The 20,441-nt window shown below is 37.5% G+C and overlaps 1 protein-coding gene across 2 annotated transcripts in view; it reads right to left on the bottom strand.

The window, feature by feature from the left end:
* Nucleotides 1-20,441, bottom strand: part of LOC124606999 (N-alpha-acetyltransferase 60) — a 110,263-nt gene that overhangs the window by 57,055 nt on the left and 32,767 nt on the right. For both annotated transcript variants that reach the window (XM_047139147.1, XM_047139146.1), the window contains exon 4: nt 3,928-4,154. In XM_047139147.1, the coding sequence (XP_046995103.1) occupies nt 3,928-4,154 (227 nt within the window). The remainder of the gene's footprint in view (nt 1-3,927; nt 4,155-20,441) is intronic.

Here is a 20,441-nt window from a genome sequence, read left to right as displayed (position 1 = left end):
GACATTAATAAACATGTATAAGGCAAAATAAAAGATTTCAGGTATAATTTGAGTGCCAGAAAAATGTGTTCAAACTTCCAGTGCGCCTCTTTGATGATGCTACTTTTTAGGGCCTTATATGTTTGCATTGCAAAACCAAATCCACTTTTCTAGATTGTTTAAAATATGCTCTTTCTAATGACCATAGTTTAGAAGAGTTTGGACACTTTTTTGAAAATTTTGACTAAAAATACCCATTTTTAGCACTTTTTGAAAAATCGTCAACTTTACCCTAGATTTGTGAAATAATGGAAAGCAATAGGAGAATGAAATTCTATATTCTAAGACATTGTGTTGGTGAGTTATGGTGTGCAAAGTTTCATGTACATCCCACAACTACTTTTGGAGATATAAAAAATAAATTTCGCATTTTTTTAAACAGCTATTTTTTTCGCCCAACTTTGCTTCAAATTATCTATATGAAAATTGCTCAGAAATCCTTTTCTTAATATTTTACTTTAAAGAGCTCTAAAAGTTGTATAAGATGGCCAAGTTTTGTTTCTTTCATGCAAATACTTACAGAGATATCTCATCTCAAAGTTGCTGAAAATTCAAGGACGCACTATAGAAAGCTGTGCTATGGTCTTAAACAAGTGACTGTATCTCTGAAAGTATTGAATTTCTGAAACTGAAACTTTACCAGTGTTCATTGAGAACAAGTGTGAATGTTCATGCAAAATTTCATCAAAATCCATTAGGGTCATGTGGGAGCCTCTAGACCACTTGGCATGGAATGACCCAAAGACATAAATTAAAGAGACAAAAAGAATGGTTAAAATGAACACTCAGAGCTGTAGCCAATTTGATATTTGTTGTTGTTGTTGTTGCTGCTGTTGCTGTTGTTATTGTTGTTGCAACTGATACATTACTGTTGCAGTGTAGGAGGAGGAACAAAAGAACTGCAAACTCATCTATGAATTATTGCCTTCTCTAACATTGTATCAAATAGTTCTAAAAGGATCATCTTGTGGTGTTACAGTTCTTCTTGTTCTTGTTCTTGTTATGTCCATACTTGCTATGAAAATAGGAAGAGGAATTCTGCCTTATGTAATTGTAAATATTATGTACCAAAAGCTTCACTAAATGTTAATATGTAACAACAATTTTACAGTTAGAAAATAAAAAATAATCCACTGAAGATAGCACAAAAAGTACTGAAACATGTCTGGGTGAAACAAAACAGAAAAAAAGTGTCTTGCATAAGGCAGAATTTCTCGTCCTAGTTCTAAAAGGGTTTCAGTTACGTAGTTATAGGATACTGAGTCACTGTAACTGACATCCAATTCATTGCGTTCTGCAGATGCATGGTGGTGATGGGATGCTGGGACTAGAAGTTCAGCAATACTAGACTTAGCAAAATGATCTGCCATTGTCTGGGAAATACCTCCAGAAGTTGTTTGGAGTTCATATCTGATTTCAGAAAGAAGTTCTTTATTTTATTTTTATTTTATTTTATAACACTGTTAGATAGTAGGTTAAAGGATACATATCATTATCCTCTGGCAAATGCACAATTACAGCAACTGCTTGCAAGGTGATGGTGAGGTATGAATCACAATTCAAATGGATGATAGCTACCAACTACTACTGGTTACTGATGTCTGACATGTTCTACTAACAAAGATAGCTACACTTGGAAGCCGTTTTACTATGAATTTTACCACCCTCATAATATACAGTACAGTAGGTTATGTTCTTTTGTTCAGTAAATGATTACCAATTTTATTACATTAAATGTGTTTTGCAAATGCTACAAAAGTGCATGTTTTTAGTTTCTTTCAAGTACCAAATGGATGTCTTCTGGTGCTGCTCTGCTGGCTTTTAGATGCCAGGCCAACATTCGGCAAGTCAACAGCCACACAGTGTGAGGAGATGCTTCCAACTATGTCAAGACATTGTTGAGTATTAAAACAAATTTAATATATAAGATGTTACTAAAATGATGTATCAATAAAGCTTAGTATGTCTTAAGTCATGTCTGATTACACGCCTCTGTCAATTAAAATATCATAATAATAAATGGTCAGTAGCAAGTATATAAAGAACACAAAATAAAACTTTGTGAAGTGTTAAAACTTGTTCAGTGGTTATCTAGTGAATTACTACTGGAGAACTTTTTCCTGAAATTATACATAGTTATCTAATAGAAGTAAAATTTTGTGAAACATTAACAGTTTTGAATTAAAATTGGAGTCTAAATATGATGGCCAACTTGGGGTATCAAGTTATCTTTGGTTTTATTAACTTATGACAATTGGTTAATATGAAAGGTTATATAACGTATTTGAGTTAAAACGAACTGAGAGATTTACATTACAATAAATACAAAATTTAAGTATAAGTAATTAAACAGAGTAAAAGCATAATTAAGAGTGGAAACATTAATTTACTTCTTTAATAATTAATGTGTGTCTCAGAAATGAGCAGTTAATGGTTATCTCTGAACAACTCAGCAATGTAGTCAACAACTACATAAAAATCTTAAGTGACTCTGATGAAAATTTTGATTCTCAAATTCAAGATCTACAGCACCCTTTATCTGAGAAAAATTTTATTACCACAATCCTACAGTAGTGAAATATCTTCGGAGAAGTGATCTTATACTCAACCGTTACAAAACTAAAATACATGCAAGACACTGTATTTTGTTCTTTTAAGATCAACAATCCTTGGTTGTGTAGCATTATAATCACATTTAGATCTCTGCCGACTGAGGGCCATCTTCTGGTGATGGCTGCAGCTTTGTAACACATGGGCATCAGTACATTTAAACTGAATGTTTTCAGAGACACAGGTACAATGGGTTACCATATACTAGTTGTTTTGACTTTTCATATGTTTTCTGGACGAATTTATACTTCACTACAGTACAGCAGCCTTTTGATTGGCAATGTTTGTCAGCATCTGTTGTTTTTCCTATACTGCCGAGACTACAAAAAAAGGACCTCTTTGCACTGCAGCAGATATATGTCATTACAGCATGAAATGTTAGGCATTATTTTCTGATTTACCTTCAGTTTCTATGCTCATAAAAGTGAATGACAGCTGTGGGGCTAAGGAGACTGGTTTGTGCCTTCTGATAAAATTTTTTTTAGGTGATACACAACTCTCGTGGTATGATAAATGGACATATATTAAGATTTCAATAAGTAGAGGCTAACAAAAAATTCAAACCACATTTTGTGAATGCAAATGCATGTGTATCTTCCTCTTTCCCAATGTTCTTAAAGAAGACACAGAAATATAAAATTTTAATTCTCGCTATTTTACAGCTTGCTAAATACACATTTTCTTATTCTGATAATTTGCTGAAAATTTAGAGGTCTGATTTTCTTAGGAATTTGATAAATGAGTTTTCAAAAAATTAAATCAAATTTTCCTATTTCGAGTAACTGATTTATTGGTAACACTAATTTATTTCTAACTTTTGGACAGTAATCATTTACCAGATATATTCTTGCCTGTAACGCTTCACTAAATGCCAATGCAAACAGTTTTGAAAATCAAAGTAAAAAAACTGTTGTTATCTATATGTGATACTAAAGAGGAGTGTGTAGTTAATCATAGCAAAAACGAGCAGAATCACATACACAAATTTAGAAATACATCTGGGTCTTGAGCCTTTCGAATACTATAACATTCCTTCATCATAATGAAGGAAAAGGGTAGGGTATATGTACAGCTGTTGAAGGAATGAAAAAGGAGAGGAACAGTTTTGGATTGACTGTTTCTTTCTTACTGGACACATCAATCACTTGCGAAAATTTAACAAACCTGCCAATCTATAATACCACCACTGACTGTTTAACTACAAAAAAGGACCTCTTTGCATTGCAGCAGATATATGACATTACAGCAAGAAATGTTAGGCATTATTTTCTGATTTACCTGAAGTTTCTATGCTCATAAAAGTGAATGGCAGCTGAATTTGTAGTCAGCACATGCAGGAAGATTGCCTTGCAATCTGAATGCTCCAGTGTTGTAAGGTGAGAAATGAGGTTGTCTAGCAGGAGCGATGCAATGCCATTACGACGATGAGCTTTGCTGACGCCAAGACTCAAAATGTATCCCACTTCTGTCTGTTTTCCAAATGACTGTGCCAGAATGCCACGATCCTGCAGCAAAACATCAAAACTAAATTAAAGTTGTCTGATTTTTCTCGCCGTATTTTCTTTTTTCCTTGTCTTAGATTTAAATATAAGCTACATGGAGCTAATATTAAAAATAAAATTTTCATGTCTCAATGGTTATGGTACTATTGTTTGTCTGGAAACAAGGTGTTAGGTTGGAGAAAAAATAAAAAGCTTAGATTCATACAACAACTCAATAGCAGCTAAAAGTTAATACACTGTAGTCAATACAACCAAAAATCCACATGATTTTACAACCTTAGAAAAGAAATACATTCTTCTTTAGGATATATACTATTCCACTCTGATTATAGATGAAATAACATGCAATACACATGGTACAGAAGTGATGTTTTAAAAGTTCTTGCCCTGACAAAGAAACAGCAAGCACGTGACCAAAGTATTATGGCTTAGGGAAGTATAAATATCCAGCTGAAATTCTCTGAAGCTGCAGAGATGTATGCTTATCTGCTTTTTGTGGTGATTTTGTGAACAACCATGTACTAATATCTTTTATGTATTTGAATTACCTACTGTGATAAAGAACTGCATTTTACAGTGTTTAACTCACATGAATATAAAATAGGATGTAGATTCAACAGTAAAGAATTTTCAGCTGGTGGCTGAATTTAAGTGTGATTTTGCATTCACTGCTCCGGACATTAAAAAATCAATATGACACATTTTACATGGAGTTGTGGTCACTATAAAGATTTTATGTGGCAAGGTTATGTCTGTAAACAACATACATGTGTTCCCAATATTTCATAACATTGTGCAAAATTAGGATTCATCATTAAATGTCAGAGACAAAATACCAGTCATAACAAATGGTGACAAAAGGCTAAAATGTGTCAAAAAGTGAAAACAGTTTATCTTTTGAGATTCCAAAGGTATGTTGCTCATAGATTACCACAATACGGGTTGTACCATAAGCTCTGCTGAGTATTATTTAATGGTCAAAATAAAGGTTGCTATTTAGACTAAATTTTCAGAAGAAATTTCTCTTCCTTCATGATAATGTGCACATCACTGTTGCAAAAGTGCTCTTATTCCTGTATGAAGAAGAACCTTAGCATATTGACTAAGCCATGGCAATGTTTGTTGAGCTCTGTGACTGAGGATTAAATTACTTGAAGAAATACAGCTACCAGGCACTTTTTATATAGCTTTACTTAAACCAGAATGTCTTTCAGTCTTTAATTTAATTATTTTTCAAAGCTAACAAACACATAAATTGGCCATTTGGTGAATGCTATCCTGCAACAATAAAGTTAAAAGCGTATGTGCTAAGCATATAAATGAAAGAAAAGGAGCTACAAGTTACAGAGCAAATGATAGGTGCAGCACACAAAATATAATTGACAAGAACACTGTAGTGATAAAGACAAAAATGTTACTAAACCAATAGAAGATAGGTGAAGACCCAAAACAAGTCTTGGCATAGATCAAGCTAAACCAAAAGTGGCTGGTTGCTGTATTTCTTCAAGTAATTCCACATTCACCAGATTTGGCTGCCAGTGATTATTTTTTTCCCCAAACCTGAGAAAATAGCTGCTTTGATGAAGAGTCAAGTTAATGAGGAGGTTAGTCAGAACAACTGGACTAATTTTACTTTACTGTTTCAGTAGTGTGCTAATAACCACAACACAGAATACACTCTGCTGGTCTTTACCAAATTCTATGTCATGAATGGTTTTCTGTGCAAAGTTGTTGCTGATAATGGTCTGCAATTTATGTCCCTGCTGTTTCAGTATGTGCACACAATGGTATAACACATGGTGCAGGAGATTTGTTTCTGGAGAAAGTAGGGAGGGTGATTTTGGTCTATGACGTCCTTGGCTAGACCCTTGGAATATTTGGAGAGGGACAGCTTCTCAGTGCAGATAAAACAACCTATGCCGTGTCTCTCCAGTCACACACCATCTCCCACATACTGACTGACAGGTCACTGAGTACCACCCAGAACTGGAGCAAATGAATCACTTTCTCTACCAGGGCTTCTATGTATACTACCTGTCACTGTGCTCAGAAATGAGAAATGTCCTCCCCATTCCTCACATGGTAGTATTCCACCAACCATTCAATTTATGCAACACCTCTGTCCATCCCTGTTCCACCTTTGCTCCCTATGCTTTGCTCCATATTTTACATCATCGTAATAGATCTAGATCCATCGCCTGTCCCATACACTCTTCCACTACCATATATTCCAGTACTGTCGCATGTATTTCCTACCTTATCAAAGGTGCGAGCAACTTTGAAAGCAGCCATATGTTCTATCAATTTATCTGCAACCACTGTGCGGCATTTTATGTGGGCATGACTGTTAACAAGCTGCCTGCCTGCATCAATGATCACTGCCAAAACATGGCTAAGAGACAGCTCAACTACAGTCAGCTGGAAAAGGAAGACTTAGCAATTATTTAGGGCAGCAGAAAATTTCATCAGTATCTACGTACCAGAAATTTTTTTTCTTGTGACTGATCTTAAGCCATTGACTGCTCATTCAACAAAAGCAGTACCTGATTGTACAACACAAAAGCTGCAATTAGTCACTACTTCTTTCCAGTTATTAATATGAAATTATTTGTTGCCCTACAGCACATCATGCAACGGGAGGCACACTGTCTCACCTATCTATGGGATGTGATCCAGAATTTTATGCATTGGAGGCTTCTTGTCTTGAAATTGATCAACCGATTCATAAGCACTGCAAGCTTTACCCATTGATTGTCCCCCCCCCCCCCCCCCCCCCCCAGCTACTGAACGTGATGAATCACTACAACTGCTCAAGAACTACATTTGGATGGGTTGGCCTTGAAGTCCAAAATCAATTTCAGGTACAGTAGTATGCCAATAACATGCTCATTGCAATGGCTTTTCTCTTTCCAACAACATGATTTCATTGCATAATCCTACTGAACAAATGCAAGTCATGATTCTCATATCATTGCAGCAAACTATTTTGAAACTTTTATGTATAGCACACTGGGGAATCACTAAAATTAAGTAGCTAGCATTGTACATGGTCAGTCCTGATGAGAAGACTGCTCACTGCCACGGGCAGCACCATGCCAAAAAATTTTCAACTAGCATCGGCCTGATAGTCCTTGGCAACATATGCACACTGATTTTGTTGGTCCTTTCCAGAACACATGGTGGCTAATTATCATTGACACATTCAATAGACATCCATTTGTCATTCTGCTTAACACAGCGACTAGCACTAGCACTATAAAAGCACTCGTTTCTGTCTTTTGTTAGGAGGCTTGCCACAATCAATCATTTCAGACAGGGGCCCTTAGTTTTCTTCATTGGAATTTCAACAATTTTGCCAACAAAATGGGATTCAACATATCAAAATTACTACATTCTATCCTCAACCGAAGGGTGAAACAAAATGTTTTGTCCGTACTTTCAGGGCTCAGATGTCCAAACCTCATGCCAGGGTATGTGCTTTTTATTGTTTCTCAGCCCCTATTACACTCTGCCTTTTCACCATGCTGCACCAGTAGGGTTATGATACGATCACTGTCATCGCACTTCGTTTCATCTGTTTCACCCTCTAACCGCTGCTTCAAAGGCCAACTTCGCAATGAAGTTCCACATGAAGGACAAAGTCTTCTATAATGTTTACAACAAGCATCACAATGGGAAATCAGGTGTCATCACTAACAGGACTTGCCGAGCTCATTATACCATTCATGGCAAAACAAGCACCCACTGACGATACCAAAACCAGCTTCGATTTCATGATTATTGTGATTCTGCCATGGATTTTAATGTTTGAGAATCACTTTCTGTGTGCCAAACTGCTGCCACACAGCCAATGCCAGGGCTTGAGGTTAGGACACATGGGTCAACAGATGACATTGTCATGAAGGTCGACCTCTATCAACCTACACAGCCATAGCTGCATCCATCACATCTGTTGCCATTCATAGCAGTGTCAGTCATGGACATTGAGCCTGTATCAGCCTCACAGCCTTCATTGTGCTCAGCAGCATCACCTGTGCTGTTGGATAGACAGCCTACCTCCAGTTTTTTGGCAGATGTTCCTGGTGGTTCACAAGGAGAATGTTGGGACAAGAGTTAGTTGGCACTATCCGCCATAGGGCTGCAACCAACTCCATCAGCTTCACCATGCCACAGGCTTACCTATTGTCACTGCCCAAATCCACACTATGCGATGACAAAATTTTTTGTTTTATTATTATTTTTTTGTGTTGGGGGAGGGGGGGGGGGGGGGGGGGGGAGGGATATGATACTAACAGTACCTCTGTTGACTGCACAAGATGCAACACTCACACCTCCGTGTAAGAAGGTATATTTAAAGAGGCTGCCAGCACACAACAGTGAGCCTTGCTCTCTCCAGGGCTCATTGGCTTCCTACAAATGGCACTACGGATGCAACCAGAGTATGTTGTCTTCTCTTCCACTTACTGCATGCAACTGTAACACTCTATGCGTCTTTCTAAGATGCTGCATTCGACCTCTGCCCAAATCTCAGAAGACTCACAGTAAGAATAGAAGGACCTAGTATGAGACTACTGATCTAGCAAGACTACTATGCTAGTAAGTGAATGTACACCATAAAAGGTAGCCAGTGTTTCACAGTATTACATCAAAGATGGTGTGGAACAGAAATAGTCAAGGATATCGAGTTATATATAATTTCTACAGCCTTGTACGAGGGTGTAATGCCTCTGAATTTTTTTACATGAAAACTCTTGAAGCTATTCAAATAAAACAAACTTTATTAACATTTTATATCTTTTTCCTTCGTGTCTAGATATTTATTTCTCAACATAGTCTAGCTGACAACAAACACATACTGCCCAATGAGAGACCATTTCGTTGATAGCATCACTGTAGAATGTTTGCCTTTGTTAGTGGAGACATACCATCATCTCTGCTTGTACCATTTCATCACTATCTAAGTGAAGTCCTTGAAGGTGTTCTTTAAGTTATGGAAATAGATGAATATTGGATGGAGCCATGTCAGTACTGTATGGAGGATGATCAATGACAGTGAACCCAATGTGTCAGATTACTGCAGATGTCACATGTGCTTGCTTGTGGTTTGGCACTGTCAGGCTGAAGAAGAGGGTGTCCATCTGTGGAAAAACTCTTAAATTCATGCTATCAGTTTTCTGAGGGATTACAGCATGATGTTTCTCATGCACCAACATAGTGATGTTACACACTACCTGTGCCCCACCATTTTACACACTACAATTCAGAGCTCTCTAGCGGCAAAGGGTTGCAACTTGTGTCAGCAAATCAGGAAAGTTGACAAAGTAATGTGTATGACATATGAACATTACAGAATAGAATTTTAAAAAAATTGGAGGCATTACTTTTCAGCGCACACTCTGAAATGTGACGTTTTACTCATTGGGGAGCAAAATAACTGATGATGGTCGAAGTAGAGAGGATATAAAATGTAGACTGGCAATGGCAAGAAAAGTGTTTCTGAAGAAGAGAAATTTGTTAACATTGAGTATAGATTTAACTGTCAGGAAGTCATTTCTGAAAGTATTTGTATGGAGTGTAGCCATGTATGGAAGTGAAACATGGACGATAAATAGTTTGGACAAGAAGAGAATAAAAGCATTCAAAATGTGGTGCTACCGAAGAGTGCTGAAGATTAGATGGGTAGATCACATAACTAATGAGGAAGTATTGAACAGGATTGGGGAGAAGAGAAGTTTGTGGCACAACTTGACCAGAAGACGGGATCGGTTGGTAGGACATGTTCTGAGGCATCAAGGGATCACCAATTTAGTATTGGAGGGCAGCGTGGAGGATAAAAATCGTAGAGGGAGACCAAGAGATGAATACACTAAGCAGATTCAGAAGGATGTAGATTGCAGTAGGTACTGGGAGATGAAGAAGCTTGCACAGGATAGAGTAGCATGGAGAGCTGCATCAAACCAGTCTCAGGACTGAAGACCACAACAACAACAACAACTCATTTCTTGAATGTCTGTAGATGATCACTCCACCTCGTTTAACTATGGATACAAAAGTTTCATTTTATTTTTATTAAATTCTGCTTAAGGAGTTATTTCTCTCTCATCTATGCATACTCCACAAAAGTCTTGCTCAGACAATGTTATATGTGACAGGGTAAGTTCAATATTCTGGTACATCTACTGGAAACACTTGTTACAGGTTCCTATAAACAAGAGAGGCTCATCAATTTTTTTTATTAATTAGCTTACTAAACTACTACAACTATTGGAACATTTGTTACAGATTCATATAAAAATAAAAATCTTAATAAGAGTTATCAAGTTCATTGGAAGAACCAACTATGACAGAGCTGTTCCACCTGATACATGTTATACATGAAATAAGCAAAATATTGTCAGATTTCAAAGCTATCCAAAAGGCACACGCTGTAAGGTGTGAGTATTACCGAACCATAAGGGTTTAATAAGTCATGATTGCAAAATAGTAAACTAAATTATCTACAGAAGAAGGTGAAGATCAGTTAGCGGCTGGCCGGAGTGGCCGAGCGGTTCTAGGCGCTAGTCTGGAACCCCGCGACCGCTATGGTCGCAGGTACGAATCCTGCCTCAGGCATGGATGTGTGTGATGTCCTTACGTTAGTTAGTTTAAGTAGTTCTAAGTTCTAGTGGACTGATGACCTCAGAAGTTAAGTCCCATAGTGCTCAGAGCCATTTGAACCATCAGTTAGTGAGTCCAGAGAAATGTAGGAAGATGCACGCCAATACTGATACAGCAACTTAGAAGATAGGTTTGCAGTACAAGCTGACTCAAGTTAATAGTTCCAAATCTGAGGCTCTGCGGAATGGCTAATTTGGTAATGGACAATAGTGTGTGTGCGTGCGAGGGGGGGGGGGGGGGGGGAGATAAAATTTTGGGGCAGTGATGAAGCTTAAGCTTTAACTGCAGTAAGTAGGTTCAGATAGATGAGTACTTATGCAGAAAATTATAGTTCACTGCCTATGTATTCACTGTTTGCCCACAAGTCTATAATCTTCTTTAAAAGAGACTTATGAAGTAAGTGTAATGAACATAGACATTACAGTTGCAACACAAGGACCAGGTGTGATTATCATAGGATACTGAGTAAGAAGAGAGCTATAGGACACAATCCACTTGGAGCTGGAAGTCAGTTCTTTAATAGTTTGTCAAATAACATAAAGCAACTCCATGGCAATCTTTTTAAGGGCAACCTGAAACAGTTGCTAACTGAAAGGTGTTTACATTCGCTCAAAGTTTTCTGAGCTGCATTACATACTGCAGTGTATTAGTGGTGGTAAGTGTTTATAAAATAGTATAAGATGTACATCTTTTATATGGCATGATACCATTATTGTAAATCTACAAAAATGATGATGATATTATGGACAAATAAAGATGATGGCTGATAATAATAATAATAATAATAATAATAATAATAATAATAATTAATAACAACAACAATAATAATAATAATTATTATTATTAGATTAGATACTTTCACAAATTAGAGAAGTGTACAAAGCTGCATGAAAACTGTCTTCGTCTGAAGACCACAAGAATAATACCAAAATTTTGAACTTCAGCAGACAATACGCACATTACATGTTGTTTACAATATTACAGTATTAACCAGAAATTCCTGCATGGAATAGTGGCATCTTCATAATAACAAACTGTGTAGTGTCTTCTTCAGCATTCCTAATGCCACACACTGGATATTTCATCCCTATAATTTGTTATATATTTTCATATACATGCATTATGAAGTTTGAGCACACAGCTTTAATGTCTGACTTGAAAGCATGAAATTTTTAATACTATTTATATATTTGCAATGGAAATATTTTATCTTCACATAAATTTTGTGTTTTGATGTATGATGTTAATTAGATCAAAATGTACAATGGAGAAACAGCATTTCTGATCTCTTAGTAGTAGATGACTTGGATCTAAAAGGTTTGGATTACATGTTTCTAATTATTTTTTCTACAGCATGAGTATTTATGATATATTAATTGAATTCATCTGAAAAAATAATTTTGTATATCTTACAACTGATTCAAATATAATGGTACATTATGTTTCTTGGTCTTGTTGGTAGTCATGTTGAATAGTACATTGTGAATATCGAAGTGTTTAGTTTATTTTCTAAAAAAAATTACGTATGTAGGCCCCATGATAGATGTTTCTCGAGGTATACACTGATAACTTTGCTGTAATCCGTTTTCCGCAGTTCCACGTTTTTATGAATAATTCAGAATTTACTTGTTCTTGATTACTTATTCTTAAATTGCGTAACTAGGGTTTTCTCAAAGTTAAATTTTAATCTGTTTACATGAAACAACACATCTAAATGTTTTAGAGAACTTAAGATTAAGGTGAAATATAATAAAAATATAACACCAATTTTGGCTATCAGTGTGGTACCAATAAAGCCCAAAATATCACAGTTCTAACTATATAATATAGCACTATAATGCATAGAAAAGTCATGTGGAGGCCTTTATCCAGCAATGTATGTCAAATAGTTCATGATGAAACTAATGAACTGATATAGAGCTTTAGCATACCTGAACTGCACACAGATACTTACAGTACCTAGAATGACAATGGAGCTGATGTTGATGACACAGATGAACAAATTAACTTTTTTCGGAAAGGAAGCAAGACAACAAACAGATCCTTCAGCTCTACAGTAACTACCTCAAAACAAGCCATTCCTAAAAATCTGGAGGAAATCACATGTGTGATCCATTCTGAAGCAAGGTAAACCACCACCAGATGCTAAGAGCTGCAGCACAATGTCACTATTATATCATTTATATACAATCTTTGAAAGAACATTGCTGAATGGCTTACAGTACTTGGTGGAGCCATCAGTAATTCACTAATAAGCAGATTGTGCATTTTAGGTTTTTATTATAACACCAAGTGCATGCAAAATGCATTCAAAACACACATTATTACAGGTATAAGTAATTTAGGAGAAAAAGGTAAAAACTTGCTGAATACTAGAGGCATTGCTTTGTCAACAGGCACAAGCTGAAAACATGTTGGCTTTCTCGCAAATCTTCTTTTACACTAGACACACACACACACACACACACACACACACACACACACACACACACACACCAGGGTTGCCACAAGTTTCCCCATGTGAAATTCCCTGATATTTCCCTGATGTGTGTGAAATCTTATGGGACTTAACTGCTAAGGTCATCAGTCCCTAAGCTTACACACTACTTAACCTAAATTATCCTAAGGACAAACACACACACCCATGCCCGAGGGAGGACTCGAACCTCCGCTGGGAACCTCTACTCGAACCAGCCACACAGTCCATGACTGCGGCGCCTTAAGACTGCTCGGCTAATCTCGCGCGGCGATATTTCCCTGATTTACAGACAAGTTTTAGCATTTTTCCCTGACAAATTGTGAGCTCTCAAAGATAAGTAAAAACATAAGTTGACAAAAAGTGTAAGGACTTCTCTATTTCTCCCCCGTGTGAGCAAAAATCTTAAGTACTAACATCAACAACTTTTGTAATGAATTGCTTTTAGGTGGAGAAAGCAAGCCAAATGGTATAAATGTCTCAAAGTTAAATTTTAATCTGTTTACATGAAACAACACATCTAAATGTTTTAGAGAACTTAAGATTAAGGTGAAATATAATAAAAATATAACACCAATTTTGGCTATCAGTGTGATACCAATAAAGCCCAAAATATTGGCCTCTTGAAAGAAGTGTATAAGGCAGGGAAGAGTTGTGTAAACCAACACTACATGTGACGGCCAATAAAATGTTGGTTCTACTATGTTCATTATTATCGGTTTTAACCCACTGTGTTATGTCTATTATTTTACAGGTATTGTGTGATTTTTCTTTCGAGAAATATATTAGTATATAGTGTACAAACAGCCAGCAACTGCCAAAATTTTCTTGTTCTTATAATACATACTTTCTAATATATAAACCCCTTTTGAAGTGTCAAAATGTACTACAATAAATAAAATGTCTATAAAACACCACACTGTACAATGTACTTGCAGTGAGACAGTCACAATTCCTGAAACCTATCACCCACGGCCTCTGACCCGCTGTGGAGCACCTCAGTAATAGGTCCACAGATAAACCATGAAAATCCACCTCATTATGCCACATACAAACAGACCTGGCCTGCGGACAGATCAATGAGACTACATCTGACGGGCATGGTCCGCACATTAGTGGGAAACAATGGGCTTCAGATTGGCAGGCCCTATACGTAAGATATACCTGACCTGCAAATATGGCCTGCAGTTTTGGCTCATTGCAGGAATCCACTCATGTGGCCAACTATTCACATGTCACAGACAGCATGTTAATGAAGTGAGGCTGCCATGATCAATCTATGCAACAGATAACTTGTGTAATCAATACTAATGAAGATGAGTAGCAACTCACAGTAAAGATGATTGCTGAGCTGCAGACAGGCACATAGAGAAGATAATCAGACTGTCACAACTAAATTTTTGGCCATAGTCTTTGTCCGAAAATGAGAGCACACAAACATTTACACAATAACTCAGACACAAGTCATGCACACATCACCACCATCTCCGGCCGCTGCATCAACAATCTCTGAGAATCAGATCCAAACAAACCACTCCTTATGCCTCCCTGCCTGTCGTCGGCAGCTACTAGGCTAGCTGCAAGAAGTGTTGACAGCACTGACTGAGGGGAGTGGTAGGTAGGAGAGAAGCAGTAACAATGAGGGGGTAAAGAAGTGGCGCATATTCTCAGCTGCGCCCAGCCAGTGACGATGCATGACATTTCAGCAAACAAACCATTTCATATATTGAGACAAAAACAAAATTTTTCCAGTGTGTGCGTGTGTGTGTTTTTTTTCTTTTTTTTTTCAAATTTCCCTGACATGTTTGAAATTTCCTGATTTCAAGAACTTGTGGCACTCCTGCATGACCCCCCCCCCCCCCCCCCCCTCCACACACACACACACCTGTACAGATGCACTGTACTGGCTGAGTACACCAATACTACAGGGGTGTAGTTTTCATTGACACAACAGGTGCTCACGACGCTATCAGTTATCATGTATGGATGAAGGAGATCTGTGAGCTTACCAAGAACTACTATTGCATCAAATTCATTGAAGAATTACTCCATAACAGATGACAAAGAAACATACTGGCCCCTGCCCTTTTTAACACCTATACTAATGATCAGCCACTTCAAGAGCACACCAGGAGTTTTCTTTATGCAGATGATCTGGCTTTGGCAACTCCAGCAAAGTCAAGTGGAAGGTCACATGACTGGTGCTTCAAAGAATATAGGTGTTTATTACAATAACAATCAACTTCGACCAAAACAGTTACAACCCAATGGTGTACTTTCCATCTTAAATATACAGAAAAACGAGTGTCTCATGTCAAGGAGTACATCTGGATGCTACACCACATCCACAATATTTAGGTGTCACACTTGACCAAACCTTAACTGGTGTACTGCCATAACACAAGGCTGAAAGAGGAAGTAATAAATGACATCCTTGCAAGATATCAGTTAGTACAAGGGCCTCTTACCCATGAACTTTAAGAATACTGGTATTATTATACTGATACTTCATTGCATAACATCCACATCCTGCAGGGTACAGATTTGCACACATCCAACAAGTCAACAAACTCTGAATGAGATTTGCTGCTTATTACTATATTTCTGTAGCCTACACTACTTTCCAAGGTATATCATCTGGCAGGTACTACTGTCCCAGATACCTGTCAAGAAGTTGCTTTCAGTGTGGAAAGAAGAAACTAATCATCAAGCCCTGCTAACCATTGAATGATTATGTATCAACCATCCAGAGGGTGAGGCCCAGGAAAACCTCATGAAAACCAACAAAATGTTGCAGATTACTCCATCCAAAGCGAGAATGGACATGTGGAAAATACTATCTGCAAATGATCCTCATAGGTCTCAAACTGGGGATTTGCAGTCATTGTTACAGACTGCAATTGTGGAGAAATGCAAACCGTTGACCTCTTGCTCTGCTGTTGTCTCTGTCCTACATCCTGCACCAAGAGAGATCTACTATAGCTTCAAATGGTATTGAGGTTGCCTGTTTTAGATCATTCACAGTGTAATGTTATGCATTTTTACCTATAAGTCTTTACATTAAGTAAGGTGTTTAATGCACTATACAATTTTTTTGTGTTTCTTTTACTGGTTCTTCTGACATAAATTTTAAAAAAGGATGATCATTATGCCATCATCCTTGAAAAGTACTGAATAAGAATTTATATTAATAAGTAAGTCATTTACATACAAGAACAAGAGAACTGGGCCTACAATTGAACCTTGGAGGACTACTTCTACAGTTACCCTTTGATTTCTTTATGGCAGATTGTACCTAATCCACTCCAATGCACTTCCCTTGACTCCATGCCTTCTAGGTCAGTAGTGCAATTCACACTATTAAATACCTTTGCCATGTCATAGAAAATTCCTGTGATTGTTTTTTATTTATCCACAGAGCAGCCAGTGTTCTCTATTATTCCTTTATAGCTTGCATCATTAAACTGTCTTCCTGAAAGCCTAGTTGAACTTTTTACATGAATATTGACGTTTGTGTGAGAATTTGTATCTGGTTAGTAAAAAAGATTTGAACACCTTTAAAAACAGAATGATACGAAGATTAGAGATTGAGCAATAACTTCTTCAAATTCTGTTTCAAAGCTTTTTTTATATAATAGCTTCACCTTGGCATATTTCAGAAGACCATTTAATGACTAATTTATTGTTGCAGACAGAGGATGTGTTATTTCCTTAGAAAAATCTTTTATTACCTAGGCAAACATTCCATTCTATCACACTGCACTACACATTATTTTTTATGGATTGTATAGTCTTTTCTGTATCTTTTGTTGTACGGCTCTTAGACACAGTTAAAAACTTCTTTTCTTCTACGCACATATAAAGAAAATGCACCTTGACTATGTGACAATCCATGTCAACTGCTGACACAGACACCTATAGAAAATGATGAAAACAAGAGGAAAAGTAACATGAAAGGAACAACCAAAACTACTTCAGAAAGTCTGCAGAAGAAAAAATTCCTTAAATAAATGCTGCAACTGTTCTTCTTCACAAGAAAGAAGATGGATACGAGAAAAGAAAACTAAATACCTGTCAGCCTCTTCTTTGAAATGTGCAAAATATCCATTATAATTGTCACACTCTTATCAGAAAACAAAGCCATCAGAAGTTAATTAAAAGACCAAGCTTGCTCCAGACGTGAGCGGAGAACAATAGGTCATTTGCAAGACATGGTTGGTTGGTTTGGGGTGAAAGGGACTAAACTGCAAGATTATCAGTACCTTCATCCACTAAGTGGCAAACCAAGAGGAGCTGTCACAGGAAGGAGCTGAAAAGCAAATCCTGGAAAGCCTAAGTGTAACTAATAAAACAAAAAACAACAGACAAAGCCCAGAAAAAAAGACAGCACAGACAAGTCATTAAAAGATCAATGAAGATAAGGCATTAAAACCAAGAAATGAAACCATCGATGAATACTGCTTCTGAACCCAGATGCTAGCCAAGAACAGGTGGCGAAAAACTGTGGTGTCAACGGAATCTTTTAGACCAAAGGAGAAATTGAGGCAAATTCGAGGTCAGGACACAAGCCATGGGGCAGATGCAATGTCTCCCTGACCAGAGGCAACAATGGAGGAATTTGGAGTTCTGAACAGACACTGGAGGCATGCAGCAATTGTAAACCCAAATGAGAGTGCAGGCTTTCTCGGCGAATTTCATACATGAAGTCTTCACGGGTTGTCAGTCGAGTAGCATCGTCGCTACGAGACGATGATGCTACTCAGCTGACAACCTGTGAAGACTTCATATATAATTGTAAACCCAGTTCTGAGTCACTGTTGTGTGAGGTGGAACTCTTCCATGGAAAAGGACACAGTAGTTGGGATGTTCAGGGAAACTATGAATGCCTACAGCATAATTCAGCAGCTGTTGTTGGCACCTTATAGGTAACAGTGGAAAGTTCCACAGGACTGGAAGAAGGCCCAGGTCATAGAAATCTATAAAAAGGGTAGAAAATTGGATGCACATAATTACCGGCCTATTTCACTGACATTGATTTGTTGTAGAATCATGGAACATATTTTGTGTTCAGACATAATGACCTTTCTAGACTCTGAGAAGCTCATCTGCAGAAACCAGCATGGTTTTAGGAAACAGCGGTCATGGGAGACACAGCTGGTCCTCTTTGTGCATGATATACAACAGGCTCTAGATACCGGCTCCCATGTCGATGCCATATTTCTCAACTTTCGAAAGGCATTCGACTCAGTTCTGCACTCTCACTTGCTCCAAAAAGTGCATGCTTATGGTCTATCCGATGACATATGTGGTTGGATAGGAAGTTTTCTAACGGACAGGGAGCAGTATGTCATCCTGAACGGGGTGACTTCAACAGAAACAAGCGTAACTTCAGGTGTGCACCAGGGCAGCGTAATAGGTCCACTGCTTTTTGCGATCTACATAAAAAATCTGGTTGATGGTATTGACAGCGGCATTAGACTGTTTGCCGATGATGCTCTAGTCTACAGGAAAATAGTATCACACTAAAGTTGTGAACAAGTCAATGAGGATTTGCAGAAAATAAATGCATGGTGTAATGACTGGCAGTTATCTCTCAATATTAGTAAGTGTAACCTACTGCGTATAACGAGATGAAAATCCCCATTAATGTACAAGTACAAAATAAATGTCCAGTCTTTGGAAGCGGTAACATCCGTCAAGTAACTGGGTGTAACTATTCAAAATGATCTCAAATGGAATGATCAGATAACACAAGTAATAAGAAAGAAAAACTGATTTGAAATTTCTAAATGCAAGCACAGTTTGCTTATACTGTCAGATTTTAATCTGTCAGAAAGTAGCTGTAAAAGCTGCTGCACGCTAATTTAGCTTGCAAAATCTCTGAAGTTGAGAGTGAAGCCATATTGTAAGGGATGGCACTGAAAAACCTGCCCCAAGTACTGACTGCTCGCCAATTATGCACTAATTGTTGCCCACCATCGACTGATACAATGGCAAATATATAAGTGTGTAATAATTAGGTAATAAATAAATAATGAATAAGCTAATGCAAAGGTCTGTATTTTCTGAACTGATCTTGTCTTTTACATTACATTGCATTACATTGCATGAGGTGCTGGAAATAACCTCCATGCACGTCAATGCACTTTTGTGTGCAGCCTAATACATTAATATACACTTTACCCAACTCTGCCGCATCAATTCTCAAAATTTCATTACGAATAATGTCCTTAAGTCTTTTAACATTACTGAGTTATTTGCGTACACTTTTCCCTAGAGACAGCCTCATAGATGAAAATCACAAGTTCTTAGGCCTCGTGAACATGGTGGCCACAATCCTTTGCTGACAGTCCTTTCTTCCGTGAATCCTTCATTAATTCATGAGATTGACTCATGTGGAGTGTTACACGTTGCCGCACCCTGTTGAAAGATATCATATGCACATTCATGGGAGGTCAACTGTGCATAAAATCCCTCAAAGATTCACATTTACACAGCAGTATTTACTGCTGTTTCACAGAATATTGGACCCACAATCCAACTTGCTGACACGGCACACCACAAAACAAGTTTTTCACTGTGAAGTGGTTTCTGATTTATCACATAGGGATTGTTTTCTGGTGTTCTGGGAGTTATGTCCTGTCAGACGGAACCATGCTTCATCACTCATGAAATACAGCAGCATATTCAACATTTCATATCAATTATTTAACACAGCCACAAATAGTAGTTCACACATTTTCCCTCATCTTTCTTCTTTAGTTATTGGACTCTTGTCATTCTGTGGGGCTTCATTCCAATGCGGTGTAAAACATGTTGACAAGGCCTAGGTGAAATGTTCACATGTTGACTTCTTTGGACGCCGGATCATTTGTGCTAAAATATTGACAATCACAGCAGGTATGAATGGGTGAGGTATGATTCTTTTCTGCTTTTGCAATTGGCCCTGTAGTACACTACTTTGTTACCGAATCCTGTATACTGCTCTTTGCTGGTTTGGAAAGGCCAGGAAACTTCTTTGCAAAAATGTTCTTCATTTCATTAAGTTAATCAGTAGACATGTATGTCCCTACTATGATTCTTTTCTGAAGAGAAAAAAATCTTGCTGAGATATTTACTGTACACATCTTAACCAAGTCACAACAGCTTTTGTACTG

Source organism: Schistocerca americana, chromosome 3 (assembly GCF_021461395.2).
Source record: "Schistocerca americana isolate TAMUIC-IGC-003095 chromosome 3, iqSchAmer2.1, whole genome shotgun sequence".
In the NCBI taxonomy this organism is placed as follows: domain Eukaryota; kingdom Metazoa; phylum Arthropoda; class Insecta; order Orthoptera; family Acrididae; genus Schistocerca; species Schistocerca americana.
This window is presented reverse-complemented; position numbering and strand designations above follow the sequence as displayed.